At 28.2% G+C, this 25,287-nt stretch overlaps 3 protein-coding genes across 12 annotated transcripts; 1 reads left to right on the top strand and 2 right to left on the bottom strand.

Annotated features, from left to right (window-relative positions):
• Nucleotides 1–3,573: 3,573 nt before the first annotated feature.
• On the bottom strand, nucleotides 3,574–7,051 carry LOC117215706. Its single transcript, XM_033462125.1, has 2 exons — nucleotides 7,016–7,051; nucleotides 3,574–6,397 (listed from the first exon to the last, which is right to left on the bottom strand). Exons 1-2 carry the CDS (start codon nucleotides 7,044–7,046, stop codon nucleotides 6,042–6,044), a joined length of 387 nt encoding a protein of 128 aa, XP_033318016.1. The 5' UTR covers nucleotides 7,047–7,051; the 3' UTR covers nucleotides 3,574–6,041.
• A 317-nt stretch (nucleotides 7,052–7,368) lies between these two features.
• LOC117215703 lies at nucleotides 7,369–15,405 on the bottom strand. 7 transcript variants are annotated; one of them, XM_033462112.1, is made up of 8 exons: nucleotides 15,260–15,405; nucleotides 13,116–13,258; nucleotides 12,741–12,975; nucleotides 12,497–12,614; nucleotides 12,250–12,394; nucleotides 12,024–12,111; nucleotides 11,563–11,926; nucleotides 7,369–11,493 (listed from the first exon to the last, which is right to left on the bottom strand). In XM_033462112.1, exons 2-8 carry the CDS (start codon nucleotides 13,120–13,122, stop codon nucleotides 7,714–7,716), a joined length of 4,737 nt encoding a protein of 1,578 aa, XP_033318003.1. In that variant the 5' UTR covers nucleotides 13,123–13,258; nucleotides 15,260–15,405; the 3' UTR covers nucleotides 7,369–7,713. The 7 variants fall into 7 exon arrangements, with proteins under 7 accessions (XP_033318003.1, XP_033318001.1, XP_033317999.1 ...); XM_033462110.1 differs by lacking the exon at nucleotides 15,260–15,405 and adding an exon at nucleotides 14,343–14,463; XM_033462108.1 differs by lacking the exon at nucleotides 15,260–15,405 and adding an exon at nucleotides 13,923–14,371.
• On the top strand, nucleotides 14,997–23,521 carry LOC117215705 (WW domain-containing adapter protein with coiled-coil homolog). 4 transcript variants are annotated; one of them, XM_033462122.1, is made up of 12 exons: nucleotides 14,997–15,278; nucleotides 15,415–15,448; nucleotides 17,066–17,306; nucleotides 18,171–18,256; nucleotides 18,635–18,715; nucleotides 19,120–19,318; nucleotides 19,519–19,857; nucleotides 19,939–20,162; nucleotides 21,326–21,464; nucleotides 21,555–21,778; nucleotides 21,894–22,021; nucleotides 22,101–23,521. In XM_033462122.1, the coding sequence occupies exons 1-12, from the start codon at nucleotides 15,103–15,105 to the stop codon at nucleotides 22,177–22,179; spliced, it is 1,950 nt and encodes a 649-aa protein (XP_033318013.1). In that variant the 5' UTR covers nucleotides 14,997–15,102; the 3' UTR covers nucleotides 22,180–23,521. The 4 variants fall into 4 exon arrangements, with proteins under 4 accessions (XP_033318013.1, XP_033318012.1, XP_033318015.1 ...); XM_033462121.1 differs by having other exon boundaries at nucleotides 14,998–15,278; nucleotides 21,323–21,464; XM_033462124.1 differs by having other exon boundaries at nucleotides 15,009–15,207.
• Nucleotides 23,522–25,287: the final 1,766 nt, after the last annotated feature.

Here is a 25,287-nt window from a genome sequence, read left to right as displayed (position 1 = left end):
ATTTATAATGTAATTATAGAAGAACTGTTCAATTACATTACATTTCATGAATTTACAAATAAATTTTCTTTTGTGTCATATGAGTATGTCTATACTTTTATTTTATTCTATACGCCGTTTATTCTATACGACATATTGTATGGTTTGAAATATAGAAGCAATCTTTTATACATATTTCTAAAATTCAGTTCTTAAATATTTAAACGAGAATACAATTTTCTACAAAATAGCAAAGGCTGTTCACACCTTTGTCAATGTCTACGCAGTATCATTTACGATTTTGGGATACAAAATAATTCGTTATATTACTTTTATATATATTGCAGGTAAATAATTTTTTATTCTTAATCGCATTTATCTTAGTTGAATTAAAAAAGTATATTAATTACATGACGAATATAATATGTGTAGAAGTAATGATCTCGAATAATTTATAATTTACAAACTGACTGAGAATAACTATCATAGTTCTTTACAATTCTATTTAGGCAATCAAATGGAATGGCGAATGGTTAAAAGCTTGCATTATTAAGGTCAAATAGTACCATACAATAATGTGACTTAATTTCCTAAATATAATACTTGCAAACAATACATAAATTTAGGTAAATATTTTTAACAATTCAAGTAAAATAAAAACATCTCTTTTACATAAACACACAAAATACAAACCTGCATAAACAAATTTATTTTGTGTTTAATTTTTAACATAAAATACACACTACTCTATTAGAAAAGTAACAATTAATTACTATTCTAATAATATTTCAAAAATACTAAAAATTAAGTCTTTTTGTATAATTCTTGTACTTTGGGAGGAAAAAAAAAACAAAAATGAAACGTATTTTTTTAATATAAAAGTAACTAATGAATACTAGATATGTTAAATTACTTATATACTATTAGATTACTTGCTTATATAATTTTTATATCTTATAAAAACTAATATGTAACTTCAATAGTTGACAATAAATTTCTTCTGAAAAATACTTCTTTTTTATTTCAATTACTCCTACATAATACTAAGATGATAAACTTAAAACTTAGTAAGGTTTGTTTCAGAAGTAATCGCTATTGTTATGTCAAATAAAATGTTTTCTATATTTTTTAAGCAATTAACACTAAACCTACCACTATCGGTCAATTTGACCGTCCTCAAACTTTTGTACAACTTTCACATATTTAAACATTATCACATCGCTATCAAAATATACAGCTTTTCTTAAAATATACATACAATGTATTCTTCAGTATTTACTTCTCTCTCTCTCTTTTTTCCAAGAAATATATGTAGCCTGTCCTACCTACCGTCGCCGGTCTATTTAACCGCTCGAGATAGTATGGTATTACTTTCCTAAACTTATACAACCAGTATAAAAGAAAGGCTATCTGAATATGGCATTTCTCTAGAGAAATGACCAAATGGCAAGAAAATATTGTAGCTGGCCCCTCCAGGTGTTTTTCAATATTCTGGATCTAGCTGGAATAAACGCCTGGGTTTTGTGTAAAGAAACAATGGGAGAACAAATTTTAAAGCAGGAATTTTTATTCTAGTTAGAGAACTTGGCGCTGCGTATTAAGAATCGCAGGAAGAAGAAAATGTACCAAATGTACATGATATGTACCATGATACAATGTATCATGTATCAACAAATACAAGTTCGAATTCACATGTACGAAAATCTTGTCAAGTAAAATATTATAGAGTTTACAAAACTACAAAAATCTGTTCGGGATGCAAAAAATATGTGTGCGGCAAATGTGCATTCGAGAACAGAATAATTTGTAAAAAATGCAGTGAAGGCGAATAGGATTATATATTATTTATATATTTAAAAAAATGTGTATTTATATGTATATAAGGTGTATAGGAATGAAAGAAACTATATAACTACCGTTTAATTTTAATACTCTTTCCTAGTTTATAATTGAAATTATATAAAAATAACAAAAAGCAACAAAAAGCAATAACTTTTTTTTAAGAACCGATCATTTTGACCGGGCACAATAGAAGTAGGTATACAAGAAGTGTCGGTAGGTTTAGTGTCAATATTTAATATTAAAATTGTCATAAATATTATAAACATATAACATATAAAGATAATGATACTATCAGCACTAAAAATAAGTAGCATATAAGTTGTACTAACAATGTATCTACAAGGACACGAATTAATTTATAAAATTTATTAATATAATAGGATGTATAAAATTCAACAAATCAAATTGGAACTACTTTAAAATTAAAATATCACATATTACTTTAATATTGTTTCATATTCATTGCTTTCAAGATTACTGTCAACCATAAATAATACAACCAATAGATAATACTTTTCAAGCAAACCTTACAAAATTGAATATGTAATTAATATTTTTTGATATACATAATATTTATTTTAAAAAGGAATAAACTGCCTAGAATCATACTTCGAACTTTTAGCAATTTAATATACTTTGCTATATTCTTTGCAAATTAAATTAGTTAAAAAAAGGTATTTGGCATGACATATCTTCTCTAAAAGTTATAATTTTCGTAAAATATTATGTTTGGTATAAAGTAAATAAGAACAAGAGTTTCTTCAAGATTTTAGAAATGGTTAAATGGTAACCTTAAAAACTTTGTTGAAGCCTTAGTATGTATTTTGTACATTGAAAAAACTAACATAATAACAAAAAATCTAGCAAGTAAAATCTTAAAAAAGTTTATAATTTAAATATTATTGAAGAGATCATTCAAATGCTTTCTTTTATAAACTTTGTATCTGAAAGCATACTTTGCTGTATTATTTACATTTATGTACATTTACAAATCGTATAGTAAGTTTTCTTATTTCTTCGAATTTAAATAATTTTATAAATTAAGAAATATAAAATCTAATATTTTGCAATGTCGGAAAGATTAAAGTGATGTCAATAGTAATTAATATTATGTAACGGCAATTTTATGCGCTACAATAATTGATATTCTGTTGCATAAAACTTTATGATTTTTATACACATACATGCACAATCTTGTAGAAAATCTGCATCTCAGCTAATTTTAATATCAATAAATATCGTTTTCAATTAATTCTCATCAAAATATCAAATTGTCTTATACCACAATATGGTATACTTTATGCTGCTTGATATAATACATTTAGAATTATTCGTTAATGTAAATTATTTCACATACTATATAAGAGTTATAAAACTTTGCTTACAATTATTTTGCATTACAATATTATATTTACATAATTACACACAAAAGTAATTTTTTCATAAATGAGGACATTTTTCATTAAACGATTATAGATATCCTCAATTGAATTAAAATTATTAGGACTATATCAAAGCTAAGTAGTCATTGAAATTAGATAAAATGGAGGATAATACTGCTCAATTTTACACACAGGAAATTACGAACACTAAAAGAGTTCTTATTCTTTTAATATGAAACTGCCTGTGTCTAACAAAATACAGGTACGATCTATGATATCTAAACATTCTCCATATTGTTGCTTTGGAATTCTTCGAAAAATTATACTAATGTTGATCTTCGATTGTTGTACTATACACTTTTCCAGTATGTAAATATCTCCCCACAATAATTTATTTTCTCATTTATACAGTATTTATAAGTTTAAGGGACCCTCAAATGATCAATATATATATTATCAATATTTCAGGGTTCTGAACACGATATTATTATGCATGTAAGGAGATCCTCAGATATTATATGTATATTGTACCCTTTGCGGTCGAGTGTCGGCAAATAGCCGCCCAAGTCTTTTTATCGTTACGAACGCGTGTCAGTATGTAGCCGCCTGAATCTGTTCACAGTTCCGTACAGTTATTTTGAAGTGGCTGGCGTATGTCTATTTTTCCGAACGATAATCATACGTATTTACGCATGGGTACAGTAAACTAAACAGTATTATGTTTCTGATGAAAGAAAATTATAGATCTTTAGAAATCTTATCTTCCGTTTAACGTAAACTCGCGATGCAGGTCGAGTCAGAACGAATTTCAATCTTTCCATGGCATTGCCAGATGAATCAGAAAGCTTTTTATATAATTTATATATTTTTTATAATACCTTATACAGGATGCCTAAAAGTTCCAGAAAAAACATGTTCGATAGTGATAGTAGTAATGACGAACATTATTTTGAACCTGACAAGATAGAAGGTGACGACAGTCTTTCAGACAATGGAAACGAACTCCGTTTAATTAACAAGGAATCGGTTCAGACGTTTCAATATTTCTAGTAATAGTGACAGTGATGATAAACTAAATATTGATGAAAATAATACAAGTCTTGACAATGAATAACGCAAACGTTCAACATGTATATTTTCTCAACTGCGCGCGCCAATACCTCTCGTCCACAGCGATGCTTGCTCGTCAAGCGGCCCCTCAAAGGGTTACTATATGTATATTGATTATCTAAGAATCTCTTTACATGCACAATAATGTTGAGAAGTCTGAAATATTGGCAATATGCACGCACGCACGCACACACGCACGCACGCACGCATGCACACACACACACACGATCACGAAAGGACCCTTTTACGATGCCACAGTCTTATGGAGTAATGTACAGTTGATTATTTATATATCAGAAAAATTTCTTACAATAATGAATTTCCATAATATCGATCATCGACTAACCTTTCTCCATTTGCGTTTTGACTCACCGGACGGACTCCATTCTGAATCAGCATCGGCGTAAGAATAATTTACTTTAGGAACGTTCCATTCTTCCTTTCTTCCCATAGAGGCGATTATTTCTTCTTTACTGTTTTGTACGTTCCTTCTTACTCCATCAGTTCTCTGTTAAGTCACTTTAAACGATTAATTTTTTTCCGTCGCGTGGATGTTTTAACTGTTCTCTGGAGATTCTTGATAATACGATATTATCAGTTTGATACTTTGTCGATCGAAATTGGCATTCTTACACCCACTGTCTACAAAATGTAGCTTCATACGTGTGTTGATGTTAACAGCACTCCTCCATGCAACAGTCACTGTAAAGTAACGTACATTTGTCCAAAAAAAAGGAAATGAATCGTTTTTGTAATGACGACTGACGTTAACACTGTCAGTAGAGAAGCGTATGTTGCAACTATAAACGGATATAGTGATTTGTGGACAGTGAGCTTTAGTCTTTCTTTCGCGAGATTCTGATGCGAACTGGCAACGTGTACGTCTTTATTATAATTTCTTTCTATCAAATGCAAATTGCAGTAATAATCACCATGCGGTTTTTTCTTTTCACAAGAGATAGTTCGTATTCGGATTTAACAATTTCGTCGGACTTCTTTCGCGTACTGTCTAACGCTTTTACAGCAGCTACAATCTATCTTAGGTATAGCTGAATAACTGTCTATTTTTTCAACTTTTATTGGCATTTTTCCGTAAGCTGTAGCATGTCTTTTTTAAAAGGGCAACCTATTTTTCGTATCTTCTTTCAACATTCTTTTCAAGTCATACTGTACTTCAAGTGTCTCCAATGTTTTATTTTATAAAGGAATTTTTCCATTTTACACAATAATTGATAAAGTTTTGCTATTGATGAGTGTACTGGGAAAAAATAGGAATTATTTTGGTACAAAACATATGGATATCCGTCGCCAGACGTATACACTGTTTGCAATGTGCGACAATATAATAGTGCAATTTAGCAGCAATACAACCTTTTACATGGGCTACTCAATTTGGAGTGCGAATGAAGGAAAGTTGTGTACATTAATTTGTAAACTACATAATACTGATGCACAATACATATATGGCACATATAATTCTATATTGCCAACACAATTTTTATAGATCAATGGTATAGTGGTTGATGAGTATCTGCCACTTTATGTAAATTATTACATCCTTTCAGATATTATCTGCGATGACACACCAAATACTTCATTAGATACACAGGGCACATCTTTATTAATATGTTTGCGAATATTATTATCGCACTTATCGTCTATTATATCCTGCTTCTTGAAGTTTGCACCAGTATAAGAAATTCCATTATTTCCAATATTTTCATTCAATCACATTCCTTTAATTGCATTAGAAATATCTTTTTCATTCATAGAAAAAGATTCGAAAATAGATTCTTTAATGTTAGCGATGTTTGATGTATTTTCTCTTACATCCTCTTTTATTTTGTCGTAATTACAAATTTCCAATTCTGGTAGCGCACAGAATTCAGTTTGTGCAATATTTGTACATTTTAATGATTTCGATACCATTTGCGATTCAAATTTCTTTTGCATTGTTGAAATTTCGAGTAGTGCACCTGATGATTTCTGTTTCTCCTCGTAATTTAATATTCCTTTAACGGGAGAGGTGTCAACCTTCTCTATTGTTTCAGTAGAACTTGTTTCTATTTTATCATTATTTTGCGCTGTAATTAACGTATCATAATTGAAATGCCATTAATAAAAGATAATTACGATAATAATATAATCTTTTCAAGTAATTTTACAATCATAATAAAATAAAATAATTTTTATCGCTTAAAATTGCATAATAATGTTACTAAATTTGCTTTGTTAGAATAATAAAGATATGTATCATTCTTAATAAAAGCATATATAATCATATAATAACAATTTTTGTGATATTAGGACTAACTAACATAATCATTGTAATTATTCTTACAAATTATTATATAGTCATTATCATTTATAATTTTATGATGTGTATCTTATTTTCAATTAAAAATATATAATATTCTGTAGTTATGAAAAATTTATTTTATCTCAAAAAAGTGCATGTATTTATAATTTATTAAATAGTGTATATATTATTTCTTTGTGTAATCAGTTTAGAAAGCTTAATATAAATTTTGTTCTATTACTACAAAATGGACCATACATACTTTAATAAAATAATATAAAACAAAAAATGTTGTGCATCTACCATTCCCTTATAAAATGAAATGAATTTTTGGGACAACCTAATATTTGTTTTTGTTGGGAATAACTTATTTTCGAAATTTGTTTACATTTCATTGACTCACCTACTATATTCTTCAATTTATTTGTATACATCACACCTATAAACAAAAACATAATTTAATGTAATATACTGCATATTTATAAAAAATATTATAACGTTACATTCATAAAAATGAATAACTACTAATATCATATTAAAATTTTACAAATATGCATATGCAAATATACATATAACTCTAAAAATATGAAATAAACTTACCTCTGAATAATATTACTTCTTAAAGATAATACATTTATGTAATATTATATTCTAATAAGATAGATGAAAAATATGTAAATATGTGTATCACATTACCATTTTTTTCACTTAGGAAAATGTTATAGGTACCAGAAAATTTATAGCTATAAATATGAATCTTGAGTTACAAATTACCACAAACTTTATTCTTCTTTATGCTTATAATTGCATTTTTGTTTATGCAAAGAATTTTAATTATGATGAATTTACGAAACACTAAAAGTACTAAAATATCTTCCAATGTTGATCTTCCATGTGGAAAATTATTAATTTTGTCTTTGTTTCGAAATTTAATATGTAAATATTAAAATAAGTATGATGACTTTTATTTGAAAGAACTATCATTATGTGTTTTTAGTACTCCTATTGGATACGTATATAAGATGTAAAATATACATGTAAATTTTCTTATATAATACAATCATTTTATGATAGTATTTAGCTATAAGACATTTTATTTATTTATTCAAAATAATATTCTATAACTATATTGAAAATGGACTCATATTTCAAGGAAAAAGGCAAATTGCCAAAGATATCAAACATATAGTTACCTTTCTTAGTAGAAACATAATGCTTTCTTTGCATTTTTTGCTGATTTACAGAACTAACACTTGTATTTGTGTTTACAGTTGATGAAAATGTTGAAGTTAATTTTCTTTTCTTCAAAGGTATATCTTCATCTAAAATTGCTTGTTCTTTAATAGAATTTGATGGCTGTACATTTATATTCTGTGATATCCACTTAGCAGACTTTATATTATTTGAAAATTCAGTTATGTCGTTATCTGTTATAAAATTTGCTTTTGTAATATTAGTATCAATGTTCATATTTCTTTTTGATATTTTGAAATGAGTGTTATCTTCAGTTGCATATGATTTTTCTGGTACATTTAACATTCTTGAATCTTCCGAGATATTATCTTCCATGACGCACTGGAGATTTTGTAATTTAGAATCTTCCTTGTAGATTGAATTAACCATAGAATCTTCATGAAAATTTAATACTATTTGTTGCTTCTGTTGAGACATACGCTTCGATTGTTGAACATTTGCACAATTTAGTTGTTTCTTTCCATTTTTAGGTGATGTTTGACAATATGACATGTGAAATGTTGATAGTGATGATTCACATGTATTTTGCACATCTTCATAATCCAAAGGATTAACAATAGTAATTTGTGAACATCTTAAACTCAATTCATTCTGATTAGATTGAACAATAGATGAAGATAATTGCTTTTCTTTTTTCTTTGTTTTAATTTTCTTTTTACATTTTAATATCTGTTTAGGTGATCTAGATTGTGGATGACCACTAATTTCTGTTTTACATTTCATAATATGATTTTGTTTTTCTTCACAATTGTATTGCATGTTTTCCTGAGAATTTTTTTGTCTTAAAGAACTTTCATCTGTTTGTTCAATGCGCTGCAGTGTTGTATCAGTATTACATGATATTAAATCTGTGGAAGACAATAAATCACAAGAATCTAAAGATTCTTTTATTACTAAAGGACTAGTTTCAAGTTCTACACATGTATACTTCTGTAATGAATGAATATCATTCTCTTGTTGATTTAATATATAATTCATAGATTCATCTGATGGAATGTTGTTGGAAATACAAATTTCAGGTAAATCTTCATTTTTTTTATCACTGAATGATTGGCTTTGATTAATAGTATCTTCCTTTTGAAAAATATAAAATGTTTCTTTAAGACTACCAACATTAAACTTATCAGTAGGACTAGAAAGACTGCATTTAGGAAACGATTCTTTCTCTTCAGAAAGTATGCTATCTGAATTAACTAAAGTAATTGATTGACCAGAGAATGAAGGTGTACTTTTAATTACTGGAAGAAATTCAAACACTTCTTCTCTACTTGTGTCCAATTCAAATCCAATCATATCCACGCTATTATTAACAGAATGATTTTGATTACTACACAATTCCTTATCCTCTTGTGAAAGTGTATTTTCTAAATCATTTTTTTCAGCTGTCTTTTCTTCAAAAGATTTCTCAATCAACCGAGGATTAACTGCTTGTATGTTTGAATACATAAAATTATTCGAAGGAGAGTCCATATTTGTTAAATAAAAATCAAATAAAAAATTTAATATTCCAGTTCTTCCAAAGCTGCCTTCAGATAATAATGTTTGAGAATCTTCTGCATCTGACAATATGTACTTTTCTTCCATTTCATTAGTATGCAAATGTTCAGGCTGTGAAAAAAATTCTGTAATGCAATGTAATACACTATCCGAATTATCATAGATTAATGGTGATTTTAAATCTCCCCAAATTTTTTGTTCGTCTTCAATAGTTTCTTGTTCATCACCATACAGGATACTATCAAAGATAGTGATATTTTCAAATTCCCCTATGGAACGTGATTCTTCTATATCAGCTTCTTGTGACAAATTTTGTAACGTAGATTCCCAATGCATATCTTGATTTGATTCTTTAGTATTTTCCAGATTATGTGTAAAAGATATGTCACAAGTTTGATTATTTGTTAGTACATTAATTTTATGTTGATCTGTGTCTTGTATATTATGTTTTAGAATTTCAAGATTTTTATTTTCTTTCTTAATAGGTTGTTCAAATTCGGATTTTATATGGTTACAGATAAGGTTTGAAGATGGTTTGCTTCCAGAAAAAATATTATTTTTTCCATAAGAATGATATTCTTTTGATTGAGGGATTGATTTATGAAATTCATTTAAAAAATGAAGATTTTGACAGTTACATACATTCAATAAGTCCTTTTTTCCATATAGTTCCAAAATCTTACTAAGTTTTTCTGTATTTGTTAATGAATTAATATTTTGTATCCAATCTGATGATGACGACAACGATGATGATGATGAGGATGATTCTGCACACTGATTTCCCAAAACTGTAGTAGAAACAGTACATATGTCCATTTTGTTTAAACATTCTAGGCGCTGTTTTTCTGCATAAATGGTCATAATATGTTCACCAATACGATTTAAAACGTCCATACATTTGTCAAGATCACTTAGCATACACATTATATTTTTGTCACAAATTGTTGTTTTATCGATGGTATTATTATCTATTGTATTATGTGTTACATCTTCGTTCTTTATTGTATTAAATATACTATTGTTATGATAGGAGAAAGGTTTTACCTCAATCTTCTTACAGCATCCTGTACATTCATGAATTTCCTGAACAATGTTCTTTTTCATGGTCTCTACCACTTGCGAATTATGATCACTCATAGATCGTAAATTATGTAAATGATCATCATTTTGTACATAAGCAGATTCAGTTTGGCAATAAGTATTTTCTTCTATCACATTACAATCTGTATTTATTGGCAATTGTTGTTTCATAGATTCTACATTTGTAATATTATTTTGGCACTCGCTTGACAAGAATATTGTCTTTATGGAACTTTTTGGCTGAGAAAACAATTCTTTACTCTGAGTATCTATTTCATTAGATTCATTAGCTGTGTTTCTAAAAGAAAAACTATGTTCAGAAGACATATTTTCATCCCTACTTTCTCTCAGTAAATTTAATGTGGCTTTTGGTTCTTTAGTATTTTGTCCCACAGTGCTTAGAAATTTCAGTAAATATAGAATTTTACTGCATTGCACATCAGTTTGTTTTATTGATGAAGTACATGTATCACACCACCTATGTTGAAACATACATTTCAATTCAGTATTTCTCTTATCGAATATACGATTAAGTATATTTTCCAAATTATCAATATTATTTTGAACTGATTTTTGTTCAGTTGAAGTACAACTTGCTGTACTTTCACTAACTTTATTGTCTAAAATTGGTAAATCTCCTAGAAGAATGTTATTAGAACAATTTTTAAAGTTATCTGCACTACAAACATCTGCAATTTCTATTTGATCTCTATATTTTATTTCATCAATTTGTTTCTGCACTTTATATTTTTTCTTTGCCATTTTTAACCACTCTAAATTTCTTTGACACCTTTTCTTCTTTTTCTTTTTGTCAATTCCTAATTCATCTTCCTCAGCTAAATTAATTAAAATTATCTCTCCAGGTTTTAATTTCGATGTCTTTTTATACTTCTCAAATTTGTTTCTTTTTCTTGGTAAAGAAAGTTGTTGATTGCTAATTTTACTGTTTTCCATGTTCTCTTCAAAAGAATAATTATTTTCTAAGTTACCTATATGACTTTTCTTCAATTCATAACTTGCAAAAAATTTGTGTACATCATATGACAAATTCTAAAAGAAAATAAAAAATAAGAATTACGTTATATAAACATTGCAAATATTATTTAATAGAAAATTTACCTGTGATAATTGGAAATTCAGCTCGGAAGTTCTTGTTAAGGGAGTTTCTTTAAATTCAGCAAACATTGTTTCTTCAAATACTAAAAAATTATTGCATGCAGTTTTTAAGTCAAATGCATTTGATTGCAGTAGCCAAATAGTCTCATTTTCAAGCCCTGTGGGTGCTTTAGGTATAATGTTTAATAATTCGTCACGCATTTTTGGAATACATGGACCTAATATCGTTAGAGCCTTCTTATTCAATTGCCTTTTCTCTTCAACAGTTTCTTTTATCCTTTTCCATACTTTTAAAAAAAGCAAATACCTGACATAATCTACATCTGTCAAAGAATCTACATTCTTTGTAAAAGTAGCAAAACTTTTCCTGGTATAAAAAGAATAGTTTATATTACATAAAAAGACATTTTTATACTACATTTATTTTTAGACTAAGAAGCAAAGAATATAAAATATTTACGTACATAAATATAAGGTCACAAACTTTTGCATATTTTTTAGTAGTAAACTTTAGTTTAAGCAGCACTCTGAAAATATGCTTTTCTGAATTACCTGAAACAAAAGTAAATATTACTTTCTAATGTTATTTGTGTCTTATAAGTATGAAAAATGATATTCCATCTTTATAATAAAAGAATATAATAATTCTACTGGTGTAATATATTTCATATTATACCTTTTTTAACTTACTTAAATATATCCATAATGCTGAAAGAAGTTTTGAAGCAAGTTTAGAAGAATCCATAGTGTGTTTAGAAGTTTTGAGTTCTATATCTATATATATTCCCAATATCACTGACATCTCACTTAAATATAAGTTGCAATCACTAACATGCTATTAAAAACATTCATCAGTAAATTATTAGTATGTTGTCGCTTTTATTAAATTCATATAATTTTTTATTAAATTCATAAAATTCATAATTTCTAACAATACCTCTTTAATATCATTCCAGTAAAGATGAAAAAATATTAGTGTGTTACGTAGATGAGTTTTTAATTTTATCATATCTAGTGTCTTTTCACGATATGTATTTATACTGGTTAAAATATTTCTGAAATGCAAAATATTGATCAATTAGTTTTAAACTATGAATTATGATGCAATTATATATTTTAATGTAAATAATTTTGTTATTATTATCTTTCTTTTAATTTCAGAAAAAAATCAATAATCTTACTGTGTGTAAAGGAAAAGTAAATGTTTTAACAATTGGTAATTTCTATGTCCCACAGATGAACACATTATTTTATTAAATTTACTGAGCCATGGAAATATATTTTCAGATGATTTAACATCAATGAGGCTATTATCCTCATGTTCTTCATTTTCATATTTCTTTGAAACATTGATAGGACTATTGCATATCCATATTAAATCTATCTCATCCTTTTCATCCATTATTATTTCTTTTTCTAAACTATATAAATATTCAATAAAATAAAAATATATAACAACTTTTTGAAAATATATGATGTTTTTATCACTAAATAACATTCAATTAGATTACAGAATGTTATTGTTTGGTATGTTTATTTCTTCTTTCTTTCCCTACCTCTCATGATATATTAGAATGATAATATTTATTAGTCAATGAATTATCGTTTAATAAATTGTCAATCAAGGTAAAAAAACTGCTTATATTCGTGTCCTGTGTAGAATGAGCCATAATTTTCATTAAAAATAATCTTATTAAACCTAAAAAAAACAACAAGATTATGTATATATAATGTATTACAATATATATAAAGGTCACAAAAGAAAAACGTGATAAGTACATTTTTGTTAATTTTTTGATTTTGATGTTACTCTATGATTAAATAGGAGTGTTTTAACATCATATAATGAAGAACAGAAACAATCTGTCGGATCGAAAGATGCTAGTATTTGAAAAATAGCTGATAAGTTGACAAAGTTGTGTGAAAACCAAAGTCATAATTATTAAGACAAGCAATATTTATCTTTGATATTATAATATTATAATGAGCAGTATCTTAAAAATTTTTTAAAGTAAGAAAATGTTTTATTCCGAAATCGAATAAAAAGACAATCTTGATAACACAGGATTGATTGACAATGTAGTGAATTTAAGACTCCTTTGCTGCAAAAAAAAATAGGAAATTTAACTTATCATATTTTTCCCTGTAGTCTTCATATATCGTAATAACTTATTTAATATTTTGACGAAATATTTCGATGAACAAAATCAATGATTTCTACATGACATGTTTATTAACTATTTGTTAGTTGAAATTGATTTCTTAATTATGAGTCGAAGAATTATTACATACTTTTGCGCTATACATAGAACAAGCGTGTGCTATAACAACGACACCAAAGAAAACAAAATCAAGCTACTCACAGTCAGTAATAATTGTACACGTGTTGTAACATAATATTTAATATAGTCGAGACATCGGTACGATTCATAATACAATTACGTATTGACGTTTAGACATGTCATGTAGAAAATTTAAAAGAATAACAGTCAATAATCAACAATGAGAGGCTGCAAGTTTCTTTTAACGTGATTTTGTTTTTAGAAGCACATCAAAAATGCAGAGACTCAATACCCCCACTTCCATCAGTCACACTGTGTTACATCGTTTACTACACATACACGCAACAAAATGAAACTAAACGGGCATAGCCGTCACTTTCATTTCTTCGCAAATAAGCGAACTCATAGTTTCAGTTTTTCGCATTTGCAACAGCACAGCCGTACACGAAAGTAAATTTATTGCAATTTGCGTCGCCTGTTGTTAGTGTACTCGAAACTTACAATTCTTTGAAAATCGAGTAAAACGCAGTGCCTGGCGTCGATGCTAGATCAACGCCGTCGTTGTCGTAACATTCAGATCGTCGCTACGGAAGTTGCAGATACAGGTACGGTCGCACCCATCAAGGAACCCTCGTATATTGTACAAAATAACCTTTCTTTTACTTATCATTGCTAGTGAGATACCATGTATTTTATCCAAATTTCATAAATTATTTTTTCTCCAAATGTTAAAGTAGATTCGATTTTTCGAAATCATAATCGTGTCTCTGATTATCATTGTAAAATTTAGTGTTACTTAAATTCAACATTTTTCTATGTTTACATATATAACGAGTATATATTTCTTCAAAATGAATTATTATTTATATGTATTATTGAAACAATAAATAAAGTAATATGATTATATAATTTTATATATTCCTATCATAATACCACATGCATGTTTCACAAATTAATCCATCTGCAAACATAGAAACCACGTCTCTTCTATTAAATATAAAATTGTATCACTCTGTCGCAAGTAGTATCAATCCAATTGACAAAAGAATTTCGTAAAATGACTCACGCTGTCACGTGAGTTTCATTCAAATCGGCCGTAAAAGTTCAGTATATACGGTCCTGAGAAGAGAAGTTGCACATCGAAGCGCAGACGTTACTCGAACTTTTCGGCTATAATAACCGCTAGCGGCCGATCACGTATGTGACATGGCGTCCGGGTAGAAAGAAAGTTGACTGTTAAATAAGCGTTAATGTTGTTTTTATGACATTGACCGACCGAAAAGGGAACATCCGAGGCCGCGAATTTCCCACAGACACCGGCATTGATGGTAATGCATGCGAGGAAACCACAAAGGATCAGCGATGGGTAGGGTACCGACGTCAAATACCCAATCCTGACACAACCAACCTCTACTCACCTCACCTCTCATCTACAAAGTCCGTCCATCCGACCCACTCGATATTACTACTACCGCTATTCGTGGGAGAGATTCCTCGATGGAAATATCATTTTCCATCCTGGAATGCCCACTGTCTAGCGATTTTATTCACTATTTGTTTTCTATGGTTTCAGGTACTTCGAAAAGCACCAGGCCCATCCCTATCAGGTAAATATCATTCGAGCAATTGGTGTCGGGGGTTTGGGAGTGGGGTAATTCGTTCACAGTGCGATTGTACGCACGATTTTACCGCGATTCTGTTCATTCTCGTATCAAATAAAACAATTCACTCATTTCATTCGCGCTTTTTTCTTTAGATAATTACGTGATCAACTGTGTCAGTAGCTCTTTCATATTTCTTACGTTATCTTTCTTTCCTTAATAGTTCGTTGTTAACTAAATTACAATTAGTAAAGATTAGTTGTAAAGATTGTGTTATAATATTCGAATGTACGATATTTTCTTTTCTTCTAGCATTTCTAATATTTCTCGTGCAATTTGCCCGCCTATTTTGTCCCTTTCATGTAGTGCAAGTATCGCTTAGTTTGTGTGTGTTGATGATGTATATGCTATATATATATATATTTACACATATATATATATGCATATATATGTATATATATATATATTCTTGCTTTAGATTCCCGTAATCGAGTGTCAAAGTAATTTCGTTCGTATAGTTTTATAAGAGACTGTAGACACGAATTGTAAATCATATATATTGCGAAAAATATCAGTTCTCTTCTCTATATGAGTTTAGTCAATTTTATACGTTACAAGTTCGATATTTTGAAATTGTGTAAGTGAACTTGGTTATTGTTTATTTTTTTCGAAAAATCTTAAAATCTCATTTTATAAATGTAAAAACAGAATGAATTATTAAATTATACATACTCTTTGAGTATATGTAACCTTTTTGTGCATAAATTTATTTTTGTTTTTTTATATTTTTGATTATATATCAAAAACATTAAGGCAGATGTAACAAAAAGTCTGACATTTTCTTCAAGTGCTGTGCAAAAACTTCAATTATATATTGTCCTTGAAGTATTCATTCAATTATTAGTATTATTAAAAATGCACTAATTCTATACACGTTTCAGTATATTTTTGCAATTTATATTCAATATCGCAAAAATAGTGCGCAAATTGATGTAATTTTGTTGCTTTTGATAAAAGATAAAAATTTTACTTAATCTTGTAAACATAACCTCACTTTTAGAAAATCAATAATTCATTCTTCTACATTATGCAGATTACTAATAGTACATTGGAAGTGTTGCATGTATATATTAATTAAAGATTTTTCTACAATATATTATTTGCAACAATCGTTTTTTAGTAAAAATAATAAATAATTTCACGATATTTCAATTATGCTTAATTCATTCATTTTTTCCTCATATAGGCTGTAAAAATAGTATTGAACTATTCTTTAATAAAAAACACGATGTATTGTTAAATATTTCCTGTGTAGAATTGGAATTTAATATGATAAACAGTTTTGTATACAATAGTTTTTTGTAGGGTAGTTGTTATATCATAACAACATATTTTTGATATTTTTCATAATTGCTAACAATAAAGAATATAATAAGAAGTATATGAAAGTTTTTATGATCATTATCAAATGTTAAACTTTATTTTTTATATTTTTAAGAGACAGGAGGTACACATATAATATAAAAGTAAATAAATTAACATTCATGAAATTAATCTGTCAAAAAAAAGTAATTTATTGAAAATTTGATTTAATCATATTTGATATTTAATATTTTCATACAGAACACAAAATATAACAGTTCTAAGGGTGGATACTCATCATCAACAACATCATCAGATAGTCGTTACGAGGGACGTATGCGAGATTCCCCAAATGGCAACTCTTATAGTCCAGCAGGGGGCTTGGGTATGGGTATGGGAACAGATAGAGACAGTCCTCGCAGCTACACATCCAAGCCCCTATACAAGAAGGAGAGAGAAAACAGAGACTACAAGTTATCCTCCTCTAGGGACAAGTACTCGGGTAAATAACATTTAAATATTTTTTACATATATCAGAATTATTATACTTTAAAATGGTATTCAAAACATATGATACATTAAAGATGTATTCAAAAAGCTTAATAAAGATTTGTCAAATATTTATATTATGAAAAATTTGGTAAATGTAATTTTATTCTATGTTAAATAATAATACAGTCATTTTTGCTATAACCTGTTGATGCCATTCGTAAAGCATGAGAATTATGTTATAAGTAAGTTTTAAGATAACACAATTTTTTGTAAGTTCTTGAAATATATGATAAAATAAAAAATATTATCAATAAAAGAGCATCATATTTAAGAGTAGTAAAATAGGATTTGATATTTATAAAAATATGTATATGTTATGTATCATACTCACTAATTGTAATTAATAATATTTATGTTACAACAAATGTATATGAATCTGGATTTTAAAGATTAATATCAAGATTAAATGATACGAACATGATATATTTTTAGTTAGAATTTACTTTAATTATCTCTATAGTGTTGTTTAAAATAATGTTTTAGAATAATGTTCTATTATTGTTACGAGATGTAAAACACATAAAGAAAGACTATATATGTATAAAAAAGAATAAATGTGTAAAAAAATGAATAGTAAAAGAGATGTTATATATTTAACTATATTTCATATATTCATTAAGAATAATAAATGAATAGTGCTTTTATTTCAATGCCTTTTAAATTTTATTTTTTAAAATTATGAAATCTGTGTTATAGCAAAATCGGCTGTATAATTTCTTTGAGAATTAAAGTTTTATTCCTTCTTTCTTCAGTATAAAAACAGGGTTGTGTCTTAACATTTTCAGCTGTAACATGCTTACTTGCATATGTGTAGATTGTGCACGATCCCCAAAAGACAAGAGAAGCCGTGAGAGCAGAGATTCAGAACACAGGACCAACCATGATAGGAGTAGTGGAGAGGTAAGAATATTATCATTTATTATCTAATTAATTTTTAGATTTGAGTAATATTAAATATTAATTCTTTAATATAATTTTCGATATTTTCTAAATGTTTGATTATCATATGGTAATTAAAAGTATAATTTATTTGGATTTCATAAATATAAAATTATTTACATATAATGAGTACATTGAATTTTCCCTTAATATTGCATTCAAAATTTTTTTGCACATTTACATAGTAGTTGGACTGTGGAACATTTTGTATATGGTTGCAGCTCCAATTTGTCTAAATGGCTTATATTTTATATAAGTTGCATACTTTTGAGATATAATATTATATAGAAATAAATTACTGATATATAATATCTGAATATTGTTTGCTTATTTTTACAGATTTTACATCCTATAAAATTATCATCAAATTCATCAAGAGAGTCATCATCTCAGAGAAAACCATCACATAATTCCTGTCAGGTCAGTATAAAATGTACTTCATATGAGTGTTACTAAAACGATGTACATATAAATCAAAAGATAGTTAGAAATAGTTTGAAAGGGTATAATAGAGGTGAAAAGAACATGTTTATTGAATAATTTGAATTAAATATATTATATATATTTTACACATATTTGATGTAATAAACAATACAAAAATTTAATGATAAATTATTAACATTTAAATGAATATTATTAAATTGTTATGTATAATGTGTCATCTCAAAAGTTAAAAAATTGTCAAGTATTGAAGTTCAATGGGGGTACACAGGATCAACATCATGGACAAATGTAATTTCAACTTTTCGAACAAGTTTTGGAATTCATATGAATATTTTCCATCGATTCAATCGTTTCCGGAAATTTTAGAACAGTCTGTTTAGGACAAACGTGGTGATGAGCGAGGAGGTGCAATGGAACGTTCGGCCAGGTTTGGTGATTGGTCAGAACATATGAGTTCTTCAGGCAAGAAGTATTATTACAACTGCAAAACAGAAGTTTCTCAGTGGGAAAAACCACGGGAATGGATTAGTCGAACAGAAAACCGACAACGTCAGTCCAATGATTATTCTTCTAGGTCAAGTACGTCTAATAATATTATATCGCTAAATAAATTTCTTCAATTCGAACACAATTCTTTGCTCACTGTTAGCATCTTTTTTTATAATAATACAATTTCTCATATTTTAATGATTATGATTTGTTGTTTCATTATAAGTACATTTATTATATTTAACATTAAAGGAACTGTTCAGTATAGAATTTCATTTTTTTGCTCGTAGGTCATGATAAACATTCCAACTCGCGGTCAAATAGTAGCAGTGTGCGAGATGGTAAATCATCGCGTCAGTCCGACAAACGAGAATATTGGAGCTCATGCAGTGGAAGTGGTGGTGGTAGTAGTAGAGAAGATGTTTCTATTAGGGAAAGGGAAAGGGAAAAAGAACGGGAAAGAGAACGAGAACGCGAAAGAGATCGAGAACCAGGTAGAGAAGAAGCGGGTGTGGAGCGTCAAGCACAAGATATGGATATATCTCCAGGTGATTCTACTCCAACTTCCGAACCTCTGACATCTTGCACCCACGATCCACTGCCTCAAGGTCCTGTTTTGTTAGCCACTGGTATGTTCTATTCAAACAGTACAATAATGAAAAGTGAAAGAAATAGGAAGATTATATTAATAGATTGATAATTGATTACAGCGTTACCTCGGTTAACATCACATCCACCATCTACACCACAAACACCTGGAAAACTTAATTCACCGACACAACAAGGAAACAGTAATGCTCCAGGTCCACCGGTTTCATTAGCAAATCTTCCAAGACTTTTGTCTCAAATCACAGGCAATAAGGAACAACCCGACATTACACCACAGAAAGCACTACAAACACTTCAAACAGCTGCTATTCTATTGTCTAGACAAGTAAGTTCATGTTTACATGTTTAAATTCTTATTTTTTTTTAAATTAATGACAATTATTTTTTTCAATTAATATAACATAATTGATATAACGTTTTAATTAACATAACGATATTACGTTCCATTCATGAATATTGTATTAAAAATCTATTTACGTATTTTAATTTGATTCTACTTCTAAACTTTCTTAATTAAAAAATTTTTATGTATTTTAAAATGATCGATGATATTTTTTGTATTATGAAAAATTATCATGCATGCGCGCGCGCGCGCACGCGTGTGTGTGAGTGTGTGTATGATAATTAAATAAATGTATATATGTATGCATAGCAATAGAAGAAGGTCTAACTGAAGATACTAGCAAATGCTAGTTATTAATCATAAATTAATATTTCTGTATCTTTTTCTTGAAAATTATACATTTTCTATATAATTAAATATTTAGTTTCCTTTTTTGTAAAGTTATACGAAATTGCTTTTCAAGATTGGTATTTAAACTCTTATAAACTTTTATTATAATTTAAATTTTAAGATATACAGGGTAAGATATACATTTAACTGGAAATGGTAGAATATCTCACGAGAGATTGAACTTATCAAAAAAAAATATTTTAACAAAATTTATTTGGTTTGAAAGGAGACATCATATGACTTCATTTTTTTTAAATAGAACTATATATTTCTTAATGCATTAATCGATCCATCTTAGCATTTCCTATGAAAAGATATTAACCTAATTATATTGAAAAACTATTAGTGTTTGTAGATATTTTAACTGTAATTTGTCATACGAAAGACAGGGAAAGACGTGAAGTGATATTTATCTATTTATGTTATCTTTGTCTTTCATATGTTACGATCTGCAAAAATACAATTTCCATCATATGATGCCCCTCTTTGAACCAAACAATTTTAGTTAAAACATTTTTCTGATAACTTTAATCCCTCGTGAGATATTCTATCGTTTTAAGTTGAACGAAACATCCCATATGTAAAAGTACTCTAATTTTTTACTAATTTGTGTCATTAAATTGATAATAATGTATCTTCATATTATGTAATTTTAATTGATTTATTTTAGTTGTTTTAGTCTTTCAAATAAGAAACTTTGCACATAAGAAATGCGATAATTGTTAAAATTATTCGATTATGTTTTTATGTAGCAGTCAGCTAGTGGTGACCGAAATAATAGTGGAAATGATGTAATGGTTCCACTAAAGGTTGATACAAGTGGCAATGTTACAAATGAGGGACCACCTACTCCCACACATTCGGAAACCCAGGATTGTATCGATGCTCGAAAATGTATGTTGATAATCAGTAAATTAATTTGTATATAATAAAATCATAGTAATCGTAATAATTAATAATTGCCTACTTGTTTTCCTTTCATAGTAACAAGTCCTGGGGCGACGAATTCTGGAGTACAAGGTTTAAGCTCATTGCAAAATCTTAGTACATTAGGTTCCCTTGGAAATTTAAGTAATACAGGTTTACAAGCATTGTCTAGAGTACAGCCTCCTTTAACACCTTCCTTAACACCATCACTTGCTAATCACTATCGGGAAGATTTAACGCAACACGTGCGTGCCTTTCCTGCTGATATTCTTGAAAAACAGGTATATGATGTACATATAATTATTTTGAAAATTGTAGATTGTATATTTTAAAAATTATATATTATAATGAATCATTGAACAATATATTGAACAATATTTGGGTAATTGTTTTTAGGCACAGAAGCTTAGTGAAGAAGCACACACAATGGGAAGTTTGCAGTGTACAAGAGTGTCGGCAGAGTTAAAGACGGCACGATCGATAGTGAGGCTGACAGAAATTCAAGCAACGTTACAGGAACAAAGGTATATTTCATTATATTAAAATCATATAAAAAAAATAATTATATTAAATTAAATCAATTGATCTTTTTTAACATTCTAGGATATTATTTCTTCGTCAACAAATTCAAACACTGGAGGAGCTAAAATCCCAAAATTCCTTCATGTCTGACGATTCTTAGTGTAAGAAACTTTATAAAGTAATTATAATTACAATCTATAATTGATTCATGCAAAAATAAAACATAATTATTAATATTCTCATTAATATTGAATAATTAAGATTGTACCTAAATTATAATATCATGATAGAAGTGATAAAAATAGTAATGAATATGGGCTGCCCAGAGAGGATTGGCTGTTCCATTTATCAGGTAGTGAATCATATTACAACTGATTAGGAAACCCACCTCTCTAGGAAGCACAGGAGGCCTATCCACACGCAGACACAACACACTAAGCAAATAGAAAATGAATCTATTCTATCAGTTCATTGCAAACTATTGAATTGTCCACATCGTCTTGTATTACCTATGTTATACGTGTCAATGTTTCATATCCCAAGATTAAGCGGCATTTTAACTAGTTGAAACATTTTTGTTGTAAATCTCGGAATAAAATTCGTGCCAGAAGTTTTAATTCAATTCTTTATCGCCATTATCTTACCTAATTCCCATATGTATAGGAGGAAGTAGATTTGCTCTGTAATTATAGCAATCTTTTTTCCTATTTAAAATTTGTCCTTAATATATTAATATTAAAAGAAAAATAATTATATACAACTAAAATGTTTAGTGGACGAAATTGAAACTTGTATAAAATTTGTAAATAATTTTAAAGGTTTACAATAACCTAATATATGTTACTTATTTTCAGCCTTTTGAAAGCACCTTAACACTGCATTACAAACACAGATTGCGCAGAGTGTGCCAAAATCAGGTTAAATAAGTCAAACACTCAGTGTATCTCAATCTTAAATAATTTTTATTTTCTGCATAAACTCCTCATACAGCTGTACCACATAAGAAAATGACTTAATGTTGTATAATTGTATAGCTCTTGTAAGCGAAAACTGAATACGTAGATTTTATAGTAGACAATGTGACATGATAATGAATTGGAACCTTTAATTAGTAATAACCGGGCTACTTTGTATAGAATTGTGTAGAATTAATCTAATTTATAATTACTTGATTTTGTAAAATTTTTGAATTATGAAAAAAATATTTATATACTTTGCCCACTCTAATTTTGTTCAAAGAAGATACTTTTGCTTACTTTTTTTGTATTGTGAGTTGAGATATACCACGTAACTAAAATAAGATATTTTTTACTAAAAAAACGTATAGAACAGACATATATATATATATCAGGATGTTAAAACCACGAATATTAGAGTAAGTTATAGTATGGATTTCTTATTTTGTATATTTTCTTTGAGGAACTGTTAAGGAGTGAGCTTGATACTTATAGAAATAAAAAGCAACGTGAAATGTAATCATGAAACAAATACATTTGATCTAAGAATTCAAGATTGCGATTGAATTCTAACATTCGTTTTTCGATTACTTTCTTTATGTGAACCAAAGGGTTTTTACGAAGTACTACGCGCATTTTTTTGTCCTCGCATATATTATTTGCTAAAAAGAAAATTAAAGTTTATAGTGTAATTACATTATACGTTAATTGTACATAGTTAAAAACTCCTTGGTTCGCATCATTATCTAAATGCCCTCCTAAAATCTTTATTTTACTAGCTACAAAATAAAAATGTAAACCAAAATTAAACATTGTTTTCAATTGATATTTTTCATATATCCTAGTACTGTATAGTATAGCTATTATGAATACAGTGGAGGATAGTATTAAGAATAATAATGGTAGTAATGTTAACGCGAATGTATCCTATTCACGGTGTTTCTCAACGCGAGCTCAATAGCCCTCGTCATCGCAAATGTTACGCGTTAAAGCAACGTCACATTTATTCAATAAATTATACAATATGAGGCTATCGAGTTTTTCACTCGTCATAATTACATTTATACATTCGTTTCGTAAATAGATGCTAGTTCCATCCTATGTAATGTACATTACTATTTTAATTATAATCTTGTGCTTATTACGTACTTTTCAATGAATCAAATACATCTTTGCCCCTTCATGTTTCTCTTTAAATAAAATATTTGCCACTTAATAAGTATTTCTGTTTTTATCTGTATTTCCATGCTTTGTTTGTGCGAGTAAAAATTATTGAATTATAAATGGTTTATCGGTTGAGAAACACCAATACTCCTTCACAATATTATCTAACATGTCATGAGAATGTTATAACATCTCCATAGCACCTGAAGCATACAGTGAACATTCTCCCATGTACATTTTATTTAATTACAGGCAGTCATTGGACTTATTTCATAACAAACTCTCCCATTTGTGAACATTAGATCATTAATTAATACATTCTCAATATAATCATTACAGATATTCATGTAAATTCAGTACAATACATAATTTTCATGGACTAAGATTATAATAAGGCCTCAGAACATTTGACTCATTCTTTTACATCTCATAACTCACAGGATTTTTGTACATTTTGTTAAAAAATGTATTATCAATTTATGAATAATTATTTTTTTTATAGATAAATTTCTTATCTTTATCATATGATTATTACATATTTTTTTACTTTACAAATAATTATAATAATAATAATTGAATTGTTACAATCAAAATGTAATTAATTCAAGGATTAATACATAATTTTATAGAAGTAATTTTAAACTTATAATATTTAGAATAAATACAAAGACAAATTCTATGAGTCACGAGATGTTACATATCTATTGTTGAACGATTTTAATGTAGTGCTCTTCAAGTATTTATGCAAACACATTGCAATGGAGAGTACAAACTGCTACAAAACAATTCCAATATGATTTGCTGTACAATCGTTAATACATATACGTCACGCGCTCGTTATGTTTTTTTAAGGCCATATACGAGATTTATTACAAAGGTATTGCCTCTTTCAGGCAGCATTTGATATATTCATTAATTTGGAAATTTGTCTAAGGATAGACAAATGGACAACACAGCCTCGACAGAGAATGTTCACAGTGTAAGACAGCAGCATAGACATATCTCAGCGCAGCCTCACTTTACCATTGGTTAGTATTTCAGCTGGTAATTATACAAAGCTATAATTCCTTAAGTTAAACAATATAACTATGTGCGGAAGAACCCTTCGTAGATCAGATTTTTTTTATACAAAGGATAACATTAAGAGG

Source organism: Bombus bifarius, unplaced genomic scaffold, assembly GCF_011952205.1.
Source record: "Bombus bifarius isolate JDL3187 unplaced genomic scaffold, Bbif_JDL3187 scf7180000009772, whole genome shotgun sequence".
In the NCBI taxonomy this organism is placed as follows: domain Eukaryota; kingdom Metazoa; phylum Arthropoda; class Insecta; order Hymenoptera; family Apidae; genus Bombus; species Bombus bifarius.
The sequence above is the reverse complement of the archived record's forward strand: the minus strand, read 5'-3'. Positions and strand labels throughout refer to the sequence as shown.

What these genes read in the sequence shown, in the direction of transcription:
- LOC117215706 (XM_033462125.1), bottom strand. Translation starts at nt 7,046, where the DNA reads ATGTATACAAATAAATTGAAGAATATAGTAG. An exon ending in TAAATTGAAGAATATAGTAG is followed by an intron (nt 6,398 to 7,015) that starts GTGAGTCAATGA and finishes CGTTAATTACAG; the next exon opens with CGCAAAATAATGATAAAATA.
- LOC117215703 (XM_033462112.1), bottom strand. An exon ending in TTACTTTTCCTTTACACACA is followed by an intron (nt 12,615 to 12,740) that starts GTAAGATTATTG and finishes TTTGCATTTCAG; the next exon opens with AAATATTTTAACCAGTATAA. An exon ending in TGAATTTCCAATTATCACAG is followed by an intron (nt 11,494 to 11,562) that starts GTAAATTTTCTA and finishes ATTTTCTTTTAG; the next exon opens with AATTTGTCATATGATGTACA.
- LOC117215705 (XM_033462121.1), top strand. Translation starts at nt 15,103, where the DNA reads ATGACATTGACCGACCGAAAAGGGAACATCCGAGGCCGCGAATTTCCC. An exon ending in ACCAGGCCCATCCCTATCAG is followed by an intron (nt 15,449 to 17,065) that starts GTAAATATCATT and finishes ATTTTCATACAG; the next exon opens with AACACAAAATATAACAGTTC. An exon ending in TTGTATCGATGCTCGAAAAT is followed by an intron (nt 21,465 to 21,554) that starts GTATGTTGATAA and finishes TTCCTTTCATAG; the next exon opens with TAACAAGTCCTGGGGCGACG.